At 56.7% G+C, this 14,173-nt stretch overlaps 1 protein-coding gene and 1 long non-coding RNA gene across 21 annotated transcripts in view; one reads left to right on the forward strand and one right to left on the reverse strand.

Moving 5' to 3' along the window:
- The first annotated feature begins 738 nt into the window (after window positions 1-738).
- The window catches only part of Inf2 (inverted formin 2), a 26,751-nt gene continuing 13,316 nt past the window's right edge, over window positions 739-14,173 (forward strand). For 12 of the 19 annotated variants that reach the window (XR_015622028.1, XR_015622029.1, XR_015622030.1 and 9 more), the window contains exons 1-5: window positions 9,844-10,026; window positions 11,712-12,111; window positions 13,166-13,281; window positions 13,356-13,515; window positions 13,975-14,008. Coding sequence is in view for 9 of the 19 variants with exons in the window: in XM_087553988.1 (XP_087410114.1) it covers window positions 9,961-10,026; window positions 11,712-12,111; window positions 13,166-13,281; window positions 13,356-13,515; window positions 13,975-14,008 (776 nt within the window). In the remaining 10 variants the exon portion in view is untranslated. 19 annotated transcript variants of the gene reach the window in all.
- On the reverse strand, window positions 3,482-10,993 carry LOC148005492 (uncharacterized). Of its 2 annotated transcripts, none has more exons than XR_015623408.1 (4): window positions 10,713-10,993; window positions 7,352-7,545; window positions 5,976-6,169; window positions 3,482-5,692 (listed from the first exon to the last, which is right to left on the reverse strand). It is a non-coding gene; the product is annotated as an uncharacterized LOC148005492 (long non-coding RNA). The 2 variants fall into 2 exon arrangements; XR_015623409.1 differs by having other exon boundaries at window positions 9,608-10,956.

Below are 14,173 nucleotides of genomic sequence, written 5' to 3' on the forward strand. Positions count from 1 at the left end.
TTTTGCCCCTGGGCTTGAGATGATGGGGCCAAGCCGGGGGCGCAGAATACTGAGATGGTCGTTTACAGGCAAACAAGGGTGGGCTTAGTCTCATGCGGCGGGAGAGCACATTAACACCCCCAGGCATGATATCGAGTCCAGGATAGAAATAGCTACAGGAGATCTAGAGCCCTTCACTCGAGGCACCAGTAAGTGGAGAACCTTTATTCATGTTCATAAACCTTCTAGAGGTTCTCAAGCTAGAGAAACTGAAACTCTGCTGGAGAAACTAAAACTCCATAGGCACCTGGCTCAGGTAGGGAGAGCACTTCTGCAGGTCCTCAGGACAGAGCTAGAAACTGGAAAGAGCTATATCTGGGGAAGTACGGACATCGGACATCGGAGGACTAAGCAACCTAGAACAGGGCTCCCGTGTGGGAGGCAAAGCGGGACCAGAGATGGCAGGGAACCTGATCAACTCGTGAGTCCACCAGATGGCCATCGAGGGGGACAGACAAGGAACGTGTTAGGGAGCCTCGGTAGGGCCTGACATTGAGGTCAGAGGCAAAAGGGCCATTCCCAGTAGGTCTCCAGACGAGCCCTGGAATGTCCCATTCCTTCCCATCTCTCCGCCTTTGCAGAGAAGCCAGACCCGGGTGGGCAGGGCCTCGTTGGAGACCCCACCCCGCCCCGCCCCGGGCAGCACCGCCCCCCACGTGGCCGCCGCCGGGTGGGGCCGCACCTCCCCTTCCTCCCTCCAGCCCCGCCCGGCCCGCGAGCGCGGTTAGACCGTGCGGAAAGCTGCCGCGAGGCCGCCGCCCGCAGCCCCAGACGCTCCGGCGCCGGGACAGAGCACCCTCTGCACACCCTCTCGGCTGTGCCCACACCCGGTAAGTCCGCGGCTTCGAGCTAGCCTGGAACCTGGAGGGAAACCGAGTCTGGGGGCAGTGAGGGACATGATTGGGGTTGAGGAGCGGACTGCCGCGTGTGCACCAAGGTGGCCAAGAACCTGGTCCCGCGCTCTTGTCCCTCGGCTGCGGGCTGACACTGAGATGCTGATCGCTGCTCACAGGGTGTTTGCCCGGGGTCGGACTGGAGAGTTCCCCCACCTTGCGGCTACCACATCCTGACCATGAATCAGCCACAGTTGAGAAAATAAACTTCAACTGGAGGTCCGCCTCCCGGGTAGGATAGCGCGAGCTTGCGGCCCCGCCCTGAAGTCTAGCTTCTAAAGATGCCTTCTGAAGATGGGCTAAGGCAAGCCCTTGCACACCACTGGCAGATCTGAGGGAGTGACATAGCTCTGTTTCTTGTGGCCTCCTCTGTCAACCCCCATCCCGGGCTAAGACTCTGGGAATCTTAGTAGGAACCCCAACTATCCTTGGCAGACTCCCTAAAGGACCGTGGGGTGAAGAGGGGTCTATGGGCCTGTGTGTCCAGGCTTCTAACCACCCAGGGCCCCATGGCACACGGTGACAGGTTGGACACACCAGGACCCGGTGGCAAAAAATTACCCTGATCCTGCCTTGGGCTCCAGGGCAATGCACCCACGCTAAAGCTTGCATGACCAGGTTGAAACTAGAGTCGGGAAGTCCCTCCTCACCGGTCCTCCTGTGGCATTTGCCTTTTCTGGGCCTAAGTTTCTTCACCTAAGCTTGAATGGTGAGGAGAGTAGCTCAGACTGGATCCCTTCAGGGTGTCACCCAGGGCAGGGGGCATTTGGGAAGCAGACACTGTAGCAAAAATGGGTGTGCATCCCAAGGCTGGAAACTGAGGCTTCTCCCTGTCCCCAACCCATTGGCTCAGGAGCAACTGTTCAAGTTGACCTAGCAGGGTCCCCCTGGAGCAGTAGGAGTTGGCCCTGCTGGGCTCTGCCTTCCTGCCTTTCCCCTGTGCTCTCTAAGCTCCAGTTCATGGCCAGCCAGGGCTGCCCCTCCACCTACCTACCCAAGCAGGCTGCTAGCAAGGGCTCTGTGCCTGAGCAGTCAGGGGTTAACCTTCAGGTGAGGCCCCTCACTTTGTGGGGGTGCTGACGGGCTGTCGGAGCTAATTGCACACATCTCCCCGTGCTGGGACCTGAAATAGACTTGTTCACCTCCCATCAGAGTGCACTCGTTCCAGGGGAAAAGTTTTCAGGCTCACGAAAGCTGCTGGGGGAGGCAGGAGAATTGCTAGATGGTGGGTGAAGGTGCCACCTGTGGGTGCAGGCAGGCTGCTGCTGGGCCGTTCTGGGCAGGGATGGTGGCGTTCTCCAGAGTGGGCTGAATCTTTGGGCTCTGAGGATGCCTTTTGTTGGTCCCCGTGGTCTGAAGGACAGGGCCTGACATTATACTACCTGACTTTACTTCGGTCTTACACACAGCAGGTGTCTAATAGGTGCGCAGTTCCTCAGACAGTGGGCCTTGTGGTTAGAGAGGGTATGCCTCTCTCTCTTTCTAGACTGAGTTTCAGAGTGAGTCTCTCCAGGGCTACCCCTGGGACCATAAGGGAAGCCAAGGAGCATCTGATGTAGACAGGGAAAATGGACCCTCTATCACTGGAGGTGTGAGACGAGGTCCCTAATATATGGCCTCCACCTTGGTAGCCTGACTAAGTGAGGAAGGTCTTATGGGAAAGTTCAGACAACCTGGGCCTTGAACCAAAGTAGGAACTGTTCACAGCTACCCCTGCCCAGCACCCAGCACATGGATCTGTTCATAGCTACCCTGCCCGGCACCCAGCACATGTCAACTCCAGCTGTACAGGAACTGGGTAGGGGAACATGCCTGCTGGGCCTGTGTTCCCTGCACCCCTGTCCTAAAGTGTGATTATGCAAAGAACAGAACAGGAGCCAACTAGTGTCAGTCCTCTGCTGGGGCTACCTCCGCTATCCCTCAAGCAGTGCCCCAAACCCTACTCTCCTCACCTCCCACAGTCTGCGAGCAGGTCTGTGTGCTGAGAATAGACAAGCCAAGGGCTGACGGGACCCATCTGGCCCTCTGGCTTTCGCTCTGTCTGGAGAGTATGTGAGCTACTGTCTATTCTGACAAGAGGCACGTACATTGCCTGGGCTGTAGGCATCAGTTCCTGTCCCCACATCACCCCCAGGAGGTTGTACCCAACGATACGCCAGACAAAGCCCTCTCACCCCGTTCTCCATGCTATGGAGGTGTGAGGATGAGGCCCTAACGTGTGGCCTTCACCCTGATAGCCCGACCTAAGTGAGGAAGTGCTCACCACAGGACAAGGTCTGAGGACTGGACACTGCAGCTCAGAGAGTCAGAGGTCTCGTCCTGCTCTGGTAGTCTCTGCTGAGTCTCTAAATGGGGTGTGTGAAAGGCGAGCTCACCCTTCAGTCTCCCTCTCCTACAGTGACCATAGTAGGACCTGCTGGACTTGGACACCTATTGCCCGGGTTCATCAGGCATTGTAGATGTGTTCGGGTGTGGCTGATATCATGGTCGGGGTTTCTATTGCTGAGATAAAATACCATGACCCAAACCAACAGGACAAAAGACAACCTGAGGAGGAAAGGGTTTACTTCATCTCCCAGCTCCTAGGCCACACTCTGCCACGGAGAGAAGATAGGGCAGGAACTTAAGGCAGGAACTGAAACAGAAGCAGGAGGAGGAGTGCTTATTGGCTTGCTCCTCATGGCCTGCTCTCTTACGGTACTCGGGACCGCCTGCCCAGGGGAAGGAAGCACCACCCTCTGTGGGCTAAGCCTACCCACATACATGGAGAGCACACTATAGACTTTCCCAGAGGCAACCTGATGGAGGCTGAGGAGCCCCTTCCTCATGACTCTAGCTTGTGTCAAGCTGACTAAAGGACAAGCAAGACAGGGTATGCACTGAAGGCCAGGCCCCTTCACCGCTGTTTGAGGACAGGACGGCCAAGGCTGCTTTGCTGTCCCACTCACACTGTGGCTTTCCCTACTGTAGGGAGCGGACAGGACAGAAGAGGGGTGGAAGAGTCCAGAGAGGAGGCTAGGTAGCCTCTGCAAGTCTCCTGCAGCCTTGGCTAACTCTTTTGGCGTGGACTCCTTGGACGGCGAGTAGGCTTGAGGAGGGCAGCCTGGTCCCCGGCAGAGGCCTTGACAAAGTCACAGTGCCTGGGCAGTGGCCCCTGCCTGGACTGTCATAGCCTTCCTGAGTCCGCAGAGCTGGACTTGCTCAGAGCATCCCAGATCCACATGGGTACTGCGTTTCCATGGGCTCTGCCTCACCGGCAGCATGAACCGACAGTTCAGGTGACTGGAGTCTGGGCATGAGGCTCTTAGTGGATGAGAGGCCAGAGAAACTCCCATGAAAGAGTGGCACCAACATCAAAGCCAAACACTAAAGCCAACCCAAGGCCTAGGGGATCAGAGGGTCACACGTCCCTGCTTAGCACACCTCACAGTCTCAGGTCCCACCACCTCCAACGGGCACCATCTCCCCATCCCAGCATGGCCCTCTCCAGCACTGAGCAGGAAGTTGTTCCTTGCTAGTGGTAGGTGTGGCCTGAAAGCCACCTGGACCCTTCCAAGCTTTCTAAGGCAAACTGGCCTCTCCGTGGCTCAGTCTCCCTGCCTGCCTGGTTCAGGGCTCCTGACCTCTGCACTGTGGTTTCCCTGTGTCCTCACTTCTGCTCCAGGTACAGCTCTACTGTTGCCTGGACCCACAGTCGGGAGGTAGACACCTGCTCCCACCTGGTCTATGCTGGGAAAAGGGTGCTACCTGCCCCGTGCCTCTCTCCGTCCCACTTCATACATAGGCACGAGTGGCCTTTCAACAAGAGATCTCTCTCAGGGACATCCACGCTGAGGGCCCAGGCTGTGTTGGTATAGGCAGGGGTAGGGGCCGGACCCTTGGCTTGTTACAGAGTTCTGCAGCAGGTTGCAGGGAGGTGGGCTATCTCTAAGGGGGATAGGAGATGGGAGGTGACCTCTGAGACGGGCAAAGGGAAGCAGTGAAGTCATGGCGCTTACAGACCTGATGGTTGTCGTGCGGACTGTGCTGGGTTAGCCAATCCATGCCGAGTGCAAGGGCTACTTGGTGAACGTTCTCACCCAGAATGCCCAAGTCCAGTGTGGGCTTGCTCCTGCAGAGGCCTCGTTTCCCAGCTAGGGCTTCAAACAGAATCTGTACCCGGGCTAAGGATCTTGCTTGCCCGGTTGGGCCTGACAGGCTCCCTGGGGCCAGGTGACTGAGGACTGCTGATCTGGGCCAGGGAGACTTGAGCTCCAAGCTAAGAAGAGACGGAGTATCAGGGCACAGCCGCCGTGGCTGCAATTAAAGTGACATTCTTCCCTGACAGCCATGATGCTGGCAGTGACATGCTTGCTATCCACCGTGTGAAGACAGAAACAGGACGTCCGCTGGGTTGTCTAAGGAACCAGCAGGTCAGAGGTGACGCCCTCTCATGTGGAAGCAGCCTTGTCTTCTCTGTGAGCTCTGGCTGCTGCCCCTGGCTGTGCTAGAGGACATGATGATGACGTCCCTCCCCCACTCTGTGTCACTGTTCTCTTCACTCCTGGGAACTTGCAGCTGGACACTGGCAGAGGGTGGGGACGTGATCTGGCGTGTGGGTGGACAGGACAGCTTTCTCATCCTGGATGGGGCTGGACTCTGAGGGCAGGCTGGCACACAACGCTTGCCACCTGTATCCTGAGGGACAACTGCTCTTCCCAGACTTGGAGAGGCCCCGCCAAAACCATCTCGGGGATCGGGGATCAGAGGGCTCGCAGAGCCTGTTGGAGCAGGGATTGTCCAAGAATGACTGATTTTGGAGAGAGAGAGAGAGAGAGAGAGAGAGAGAGAGAGAGAGAGAGAGAGAACCCAAGCAGATGAATTCTAGGGTGAGCCTGGGGTTCCCCCAAACCCCACCCCATGACCACAAACCCCAGAGTGCAGCCCTGCAGATGCAAGGAAGTTGAGGTTAGGAGCTGGGATCCGTAGCACACTAGGCCATGGCCTTAACCCTGCCTTCCTCCCCGTGGAGCCTGGCAAACCCAGAACCCCAGAACCGCTTACCTTGTACCTCTCCCTTCCTCTGAAGGGGCTCGGCCACAGGGGGAGCTCCCCAGCCTCCGTGCTCAGAAAGTGCCCTCACAGATGGCCACTGTAGTCGACATCCCCCTGTGCCTCACTGCAACCTTCAGAACTTCAACAATGTCAGAGGGGGCCAGGCTGTCAGGATACACCTTTTGTCTGTGTACTTTATGCAGCTGGGGGGTGGGGTGGGGGGAGATGTCAGGCTGAGAAAGGGGCCCCTCTAGTGACATTGCAGGTTCTAGGACAGCTTGAGTCCCCACACCATCCCAGAGCGGGTGGAACCGAAAGCAGCTTCCTGCCGTGGGCGCCTCCACCCTTCCTGTCTCCACTTTGCCTGAGGGGAGGAGGGCATTCTGAGACCACCCCAGTCTGCCCACAGAATCCCAGACACCCCAATGCCCAGCACCAACTGCTTCGTGCAGACCTTCCTCATAGAGAGCAGGGGCAGAGGAGTGTCCCCTTAACTCTAGCAGGCATTTCCTGTTGACCCTACTGCCATTCCGGCACAGGTGTCCTAGTGACAGTCCAGGTGTTTGTTAACTGTGGTCAAGCTCTACAGCCCGGTCTGTACTTTCCAGCAACGCTGAGAGTTCCTTCGTGTACATTCCCTCCCAGGGCCTGTATCCTGTGCCACACACTAAGGGGGCCCAGCGGAAACCTCACTCTCCTTGCACACTCTAGGAAACCCCTTGGGAAGTGGAAATCCAGGGTTCTACACTCTCATTCTGAGCCACAGTGACAAGAGGAAGTAGGCCAGAGTGCCGCTCGGAGAGTCCCTTCACCAGCTAGCTGTGTGCGCACCGTGCCTGTGGATATGGGGACGGTGCGTGCTGTTAATTCTTTTGCTTCCTTGAGGCCAACTGTGCAGACAGACTGTCTTACCTGGTTGAGCCTCAGGCCAGCTGAGACCCCCATGCCCACCCCAGGGGCTCACAGTCTAGTAGGAAGATGGCCTGCTGGGAGCTGAGAGTGCTTGGGAGGAAAGGTAATGGGGTCAGAGAGGGACAGGGGCTGTCCTTGAGCCTCAGGAAGCTACCAGGAATGTGTGCACTTCTGCAAAACCGAGGGTTGTCAAGCAGTGGAAAATTTGGGCTCCTGGAAGATCTAAAAATACAGTGTGGCAGCCCCTGCCACCCAGTTCCGGAATCCCGCTTCTGCCATTCCTCCCTCCCACCCGTGGAAGACAAGCTCACTCTTTTGTGTTTCCCCCAATCCCCACTGGCTCTAGGCCCAGTAACACCCCAGGCCTTATTCTGGTGCTGGCAGAGTACTCCCCCTCAGAACAGCCCCTCCACCCCAGGCAGCAGCCCCTCCAGGGATCCCCTACCTGGCTTGTGCCTACCCTAGCCACTTACCTGTGCAATGCTTCATCAGCTCCCTAGTGCTGGTGGGGGTTGGGTGCAGATGGCAGCCCCTGCCTCCCCAGGGCTGAGGGGCAAGGCCTGGGCTGCAACTCCTCAAGGGATACCTGAACCCTCCGATGTGTCTGAGAGCCCAGGGTTGCTGGCTGCAGGGCCTTCTGGCTCCTGGAACTATGGTCTGTGTTTTCCTGGATACAGAGAGAAGGAGAGTGAGATGTGGGGTCTGCAGTACTGGGGTTCCTTAATGTGTGCCAGGCGACCCATGCAGGGCTCCCTAGCTACCATCTCTGCCTTGGTTTCCCTGTTTGCATGTGATATGAGGTGTGTGGAATTGGCCCTCCGCCCCCACTCAGGGGCGGAAGCCTCTGGAGTTCCCTGAGTCAGCGGAGCTGCCCAGGCATGTGGGGTGGAGGCGCCATGCCAGGCTGGCCCAGAGCTTGTGAAGGAGGCAGCCAGCTATTACTGAGAGCCACCCTCGAAAGCTGTGGCTCTGAGGCCTGCAGCCCCAATCCTCTCCTGGGAATCCTGTCAGTACTCAGATCTGGGCTGGCAGCCATAGACCCTGAGGGAGAGACCCTGCCTTCAGGAGTAATCTAAGGGGAAGGCCTGGCTGGTGTCTGTGGAAAGAGTGATGCTGGAGAGCCACGTGTTCCAAAACAACAAACAATAAAAAGAAAAATGTGTGAGCTAGGCACGGTAGTCTATCTACACCTTTAGTCCCAGCACTTCGTGAGTTCAGTGCCAGCCTGGACTGTATATGCCCAGTCACAGGTCAGCCAGGGCTGCATACTGATATGATACCCTGTCTTTTTTTTTTTTTTTAAAGAAGGACAGGAAAAACAAACAAACATGTATGGGTAAGGGACAATCTGCCTGAGCCCCTGGATCTAGGGACAGTATCTGCAACGGCCTTGCCCTCTGCAGTCCTGTTAGTGAGGAGGAAATTGTGTAGGCAGATGATACGGTCTTCATGTCCTGATCCCCAGATCTGCCAGAGCTTGGACACCAGCCCTTCTACCCCGGGATGCTGACTTCCTCTACTGGGTCATCCCCTACACCTTGGGCAAGGATATCCAGCCCCTCTCAGTCTTCCAGTTTTGGCTCAGAGTTGGACACTTGGCCCCAGAGCTGGAAGTGGGAGGGGCAGTCAACACAGATGTCATTAAAACAGCTGTGTGTCGGCCGTGGCAGACGCACCTGAAATCCCAGCACTTCAGAGGCACATGAGAGGTTAGGAGTTTGAGGGTCAGTCTCAGCTACATAGTGAGTTTGAGGCCAGCCTAGAGACCATGAGGCTCCGCCCCCAAAACAAAACAAAACGACAACAACAAAAACCATTGGCAAGTATTCTAACTGTTCCCCTGACCGCTGGCTCTGCTTCTGTTTGGATCCTACTGCAACCAACCCACATTGCAGATGAGGGAGGGAGGGAGGGAGGGAGGGAGGGAGGGAGGGAGGGAGGGAGAGAGAGAGAGAGAGAGAGAGAGAGAGAGAGGGAATGAATTTCCCTGAGATAGACAGAAAACACAGGAGTGAGGTTCTGCCCCAGCCTTCTTTGGCACCAGTGCCTTCCTGGGTATAGGTCCCCAAAGACTTCTGTAATAAAGGGGTCAACCTCAGCTCTGTCAGAGGTTTGAAAGCAGGCAGGAGAGGGAAACCTTCACAGTTTCTGTAGGGGAGAGAAAAGGAAGGCCTCCTGGAGGCCAACTGGAAATGGGACTGTCAACTAGGAGATTTGCCTTTCTCCAGTTTGTTCCGGGTTGGAAGCATGACCACAGGGAACACAGTCTTTCAGTCATTGATCAGATCCCAGATGTTGGTCTTTCTTCCTGGCTTGAGTGGGACTGTGGAATGTCTGGGTGCTGTCTCAGTACCAACCTCCATCACCTGTCCACACTCGGTGTCACCTGTCCACACTCAGTGTCACCTGTCCACACTCAGTGTCATCCTACAGAGGCAGGCAACCCAGTACATGTCACAGAGGAAGGAAAGTGTTCCTCACTCTGGCGTCTTGGTTTCCAGGTAGATTGGCTCCCACCGGTGAGCACAGCCATCAGTAGGGCTCTAGGGGCATAGCCTCCCATCCCCAACACAAGTAACCCGGGACAGCAGGCATGAAACTGGGGTCCACTGCACAGATGTGGGGGGCATCCCATCAGGGAGTGAGTCCACAGTCCTGGGACAGGGTGCACACAGGGTAGAAGGACCGGCCAGTGCCAGTGTCAGTTGTTAGGCGAGCAGGTACCCTACCTTGTGTCAGACTCTGGCGATTCAGTTACCCCAGGAAGATTGGGTGGGTTCAGCATGAAAGACTGGAGCTCCTGACCAGAGAGAACTCTGGATGCCAGAGCCAGGTCTGGGTGAGTTCATACTCTGGCCACTCAGTCTGTGCCAAAGGGACAGGGCCTCTGGCCAATGGAGGCAGGGACGGGGGTGGGGAGGCAGTTCTGGGCACCTCTTTGGGCAGCACAGAGGCTGGGAAGTGTGCAGAGCCCGGTCAGCCAGCTCTGTTCCGTGGTAAAGCTGCCACGTCTACAACACCAAGACGTACTTCAGGGGTCTAACACTCCCCAGGAGGGACCAGGTCCAGGCTGGCAGCAGGGATGAGAAGTTGGAGGCAAGGCCCCGAATGGGTGGGCAGAGGCAGCCGTAAAGTCTTGCGTATCTGGGTGAGTAGAAGGCTGGGTGGCCGAAGGGGTTTGGCCTAGGACTCGGTGAAGGCAGAGATCAAGGGTAGGACCCTGGGTCCCCACCCAGTGAGGCACAGTGCAGAACTCAGGCTGATCTACCTGGACATCCCTCTTACCTACAGGCAGGAGACAACCCCAGCCCAGTCTCAGGTGCTCCCAGTAGCTGAGGCAGAGAGGCAGAGGAGAAAACTGAGGCTTAAAAAGATGCCTAGTGGCTGGACTGAAATCTGCCAGGGGTGTTCCAGGCTAATCCCTGCTACACACCAGATGGCTTCTAAGACAGACCTACTGGCCACCAGCATTTGAAAGGGTGGGGAATGGGGAGCCAGGAAGGAGTTCTGTCAGTACTCCTGGGCGGATATGCTCTGGGACACCCACCCAGGGCAGCACGGTCTTAGGTGAGGACAGCAGACTCCTAGGACCCAGAACCACCGGCAGAGTGCCTGAGCTCTCACTCACTCAAGTTACAGACTGGGTACCTCTTCAGCCCGAGGCCTCCCCTTCCCTCAGAGAGCAGAGTAGAACCCGGAACAAAGTGCACTGACACCCCAGCATTCAGTGGGCTCCGGGAACATTTACTGGGGTCCCGTCAATATGAATGGGGGCACAGGACCAGCCTCCCGGTACTGCCTGCAGTCCTTCACCTACCCAGCTTTTTAAAATACCTGTCTTGTGTCCCGTGGAAAGTGAGGACTGAGCCCATGGAATGGCTCCGACTGTGGGATCTTGTCCCAACGAACTCTTTCCCTCCTCGTTTCCCTCCCACGGCTCCGTGCTGCCTTCCTCAGATGCTAAATATAAGATCCCAGCCATACATGGTTGCAGGAGAGCCTGGGATGCCCCTGACCTTTGAAGCCGTCCCCAGGGGTTTGATGGGGCAGCATCTAGGCCCAGGCAGGAAGGCTGAGCGGATGGAGGAGACAGCAAGAGTACAGTTTATCTGTCTACAGTTACGCTTTGGGGAAAAGCATTATTTGCAGAATGTTTTAGGCCAGGCTCACCCCCTCCCTCCACTGAGGGGCGGGGAGTCATTTCCTAAGTTGGAGTTGCTAATGAACCAGGTGAAGTTCTGTGTGCAAGGGACTCTGTCCTCTGGGTGCAGACAAACTGAGACCTGGGAAGCTCCATTAAGCCCACTCCATTAAGCACTGGGCATCCCATCGCACCTAGTCCTCAACCTGCTCCTCTGACTCGCCCCTCCTCCCAGGAGGGGCTGTGGTCAGTGGGAAGCGCCTGGAGCCAGATAAGGGAGCCCAGAGAGGCTGGTTTTGCTGTGTCACCGCCAAGATGTCACAGCATTCCAGCTAGCATTTCTGCCTGCTGTCTGCCTCGCTGACCCCAGGCCTCTTCTAGTTGAACTGCCTTGCAAGGACAGCACAAGTCATGCCCAGGCACAGGTCTCTAACCTAGCTACCTCTTGCAAAGCCTTGAGTCTTTGTGCATGTGGTAGGGCCTTCTTGTCTGCTATTCCAGTGCAGGTAGGGTGAGAGGTGCCTTTATGGGGTCAGAAACAAAGTAACTGTTCCACCCTTTTGTCACTCATCTGCAAACAAGAAACCTAAAAGAGAAACCAAGGCAGCAAACAGTGCCTCTGCGTGTCCCTTATGCCCAAGCTGACCTTCCTTGATCAGGCTGATGGCCCTGTCCCTCTTCTGTTCCTGCAGTTTAACAAGATGTCTGTAAAGGAAGGCGCCCAGCGCAAGTGGGCAGCACTGAAAGAGAAGCTGGGGCCTCAGGACTCAGACCCCACGGAGGCCAACCTGGAGAGTGCTGAGCCCGAGTTGTGCATCCGGCTGCTGCAGATGCCCTCCGTGGTCAACTACTCGGGCCTGCGCAAGCGCCTGGAGAGCAGTGATGGCAGCTGGATGGTGCAGTTCCTGGAGCAGAGCGGCCTGGACCTGCTGCTGGAGGCGCTGGCACGACTGTCAGGGCGTGGGGTGGCCCGCATTGCGGACGCCCTGCTGCAGCTCACCTGCATCAGCTGTGTGCGTGCAGTCATGAATTCACAGCAGGGCATCGAGTACATCCTCAGCAACCAGGGTTATGTGCGACAGCTCTCCCAGGGTGAGCGAGTGGTAGACCATTGTGTGAGGGAGGGCAGGGGGACCTGAGGACTTATCAGAGAAAGCAGCCCCCCCAGGTGAAGAAGGTGGAGACAATTCACCCCCACTCAGTCCTCCAGGCCACCCTAATTCCTCCACCGGCTGGCTGTAGTTGTCTCCTCAGTGCTGTGACCACCAGCCCTGTGCTGGCTCGCCCCTCCGGCCTCTGGGCCTTGGTATAAAGAACAGGTCCCCACATACACTCTGCCTGGCTCCGTGCCCTGTAACAGAATAGCCAGTCCTCCAGGCCTGAGCCATACCGTCCTCGGCTTCCCAAATCTCTGGCCACACCTCCTGCTTCTGCCTCTGCCAATCTCGAGAACAGCTTCTGACTTGTTGTGACCCCTTGACTGTGGCAAGAAAACCAAGGTGGATAGTGGTCTTCATGTGTCTCTCAGTGGAAGCAACTTGGTCCTACTAGGGCTCCAAGACCTTCTAGGGAGCAGTGACCAGTGGGATGGTATCCGCATGAGAAAAGAAACCAGAGACTGCCAATATGTCTATCCCGGGACCCACGGCAGTTGTAGTTTGTCTCCCTAGGCTTGACCTGATTTTACCCCATCTGTCAAAACTCTTCTGGGTGTTCTCAGCAAGACCAGATGAGAAGAACCTCCAAAACTTCCTTAGCTCAAGATGGGGAAGGGGAGAGCTCACAGGGAAGAGGAAGCATTGTAGGCTGTCAAGTTTGGAAAAAATGAGCCCAGAGCCACCTGCAGGGGCTGGACTGGACTGGACTTGGCTGGACTAGACTGGGCTGGGCTGGGCTGGGCTGGGCTGGACCAGGCTCTATAGACTACAGGCACCTGCCCCTGCCTTCAATTCCTTTCCTGAAAAGGGCCTGTCTTGGCCCAAGAGGTGAAGTCAGGATACTGGGAAAGACCAGTGTGGAAAAGTCTAGGCCTTGAAGTTTAGTTGTCCTCCTAGGCTCTAGCCCTGAATGCAGATCACTAGTGTGTTAAAGACAGATGGGGGAGACAGGACAATGGGCCTCCTGAGACGTTTCTGGTCCTCCACAGCCCTGGACACCTCCAACGTCATGGTCAAGAAGCAGGTGTTTGAACTGCTGGCTGCTCTGTGCATCTACTCACCGGAGGGCCATGCACTGACGCTAGATGCCCTGGACCATTACAAGGTAAGCCGTGGGGACCCAGGCCAACGGCACAGAATCTGCTGCTGGAGCACACCCTGACCCCACCCACCCCACAGATGGTGTGCAGCCAGCAGTACCGCTTCAGCGTCATCATGAATGAGCTCTCGGACAGCGACAACGTGCCCTACGTGGTTACCCTGCTCAGTGTGATCAACGCTCTCATTCTGGGCCCCGAGGACCTCCGCACTCGTGCCCAGCTGCGGAGTGAGTTCATCGGTAAGTGCCCTCGCCTGCTGGTCAGGCTTCTAGAAGCCCTCCCTGGGCCATACATACCCCTGGGGATGGGGGGACTGCAGCAAGTCCTTCCCTTACCCCCAGTCTCCTTGGGCTTCAGAGAAAGGCACTGTTCCAGGATCTGGGTGCCTCCTACCATTACCAACTCCTGCGGTAGATAGGGCGTCAGCATCGAGCATTCTGTTTTGCGGATCTCTGGGTAGTCAGGGCAGATAGGGTACCTGCTCCCAATTCAAGCTCTGCTCCTTCAGGCAATGGCCTCTGAACAAGCACTACCCTGTGACTAGACCTTGTCCCCTTTGGAACGTTAAGACTCTGTGATGGTCTGAAAGGAGGAAGAAGGGAGGTAAAGGGGAGTGAAGTCCTACATGAAGAGGAACTAGAGAGAGAGATCAGAGGTAGTCTCCGGACTTTCTAACCCCACCCATCCATCCATCCCAGGGCTACAGCTGCTGGATATTCTGACCCGGCTCCGGTGAGTCCCTGCTATGTCTGGTTCTGCCAGCTGCTCCCTCCCCAGTCCTTCCTTGGGGTTCCAGCCACCCGGCCCAGGCAGTATCTCCAGATGGGCTCAGAGGTTGCTTCCAGGAGTGAGCCTGGGACTCAGGCTAGACCCCTTCCTGGGCATTGCCTATTGAGG

The sequence above is a fragment of the Rattus norvegicus genome, chromosome 6 (assembly GCF_021556685.1).
Source record: "Rattus norvegicus strain SHRSP/BbbUtx chromosome 6, alternate assembly SHRSP_T2T, whole genome shotgun sequence".
NCBI lineage: Eukaryota > Metazoa > Chordata > Mammalia > Rodentia > Muridae > Rattus > Rattus norvegicus.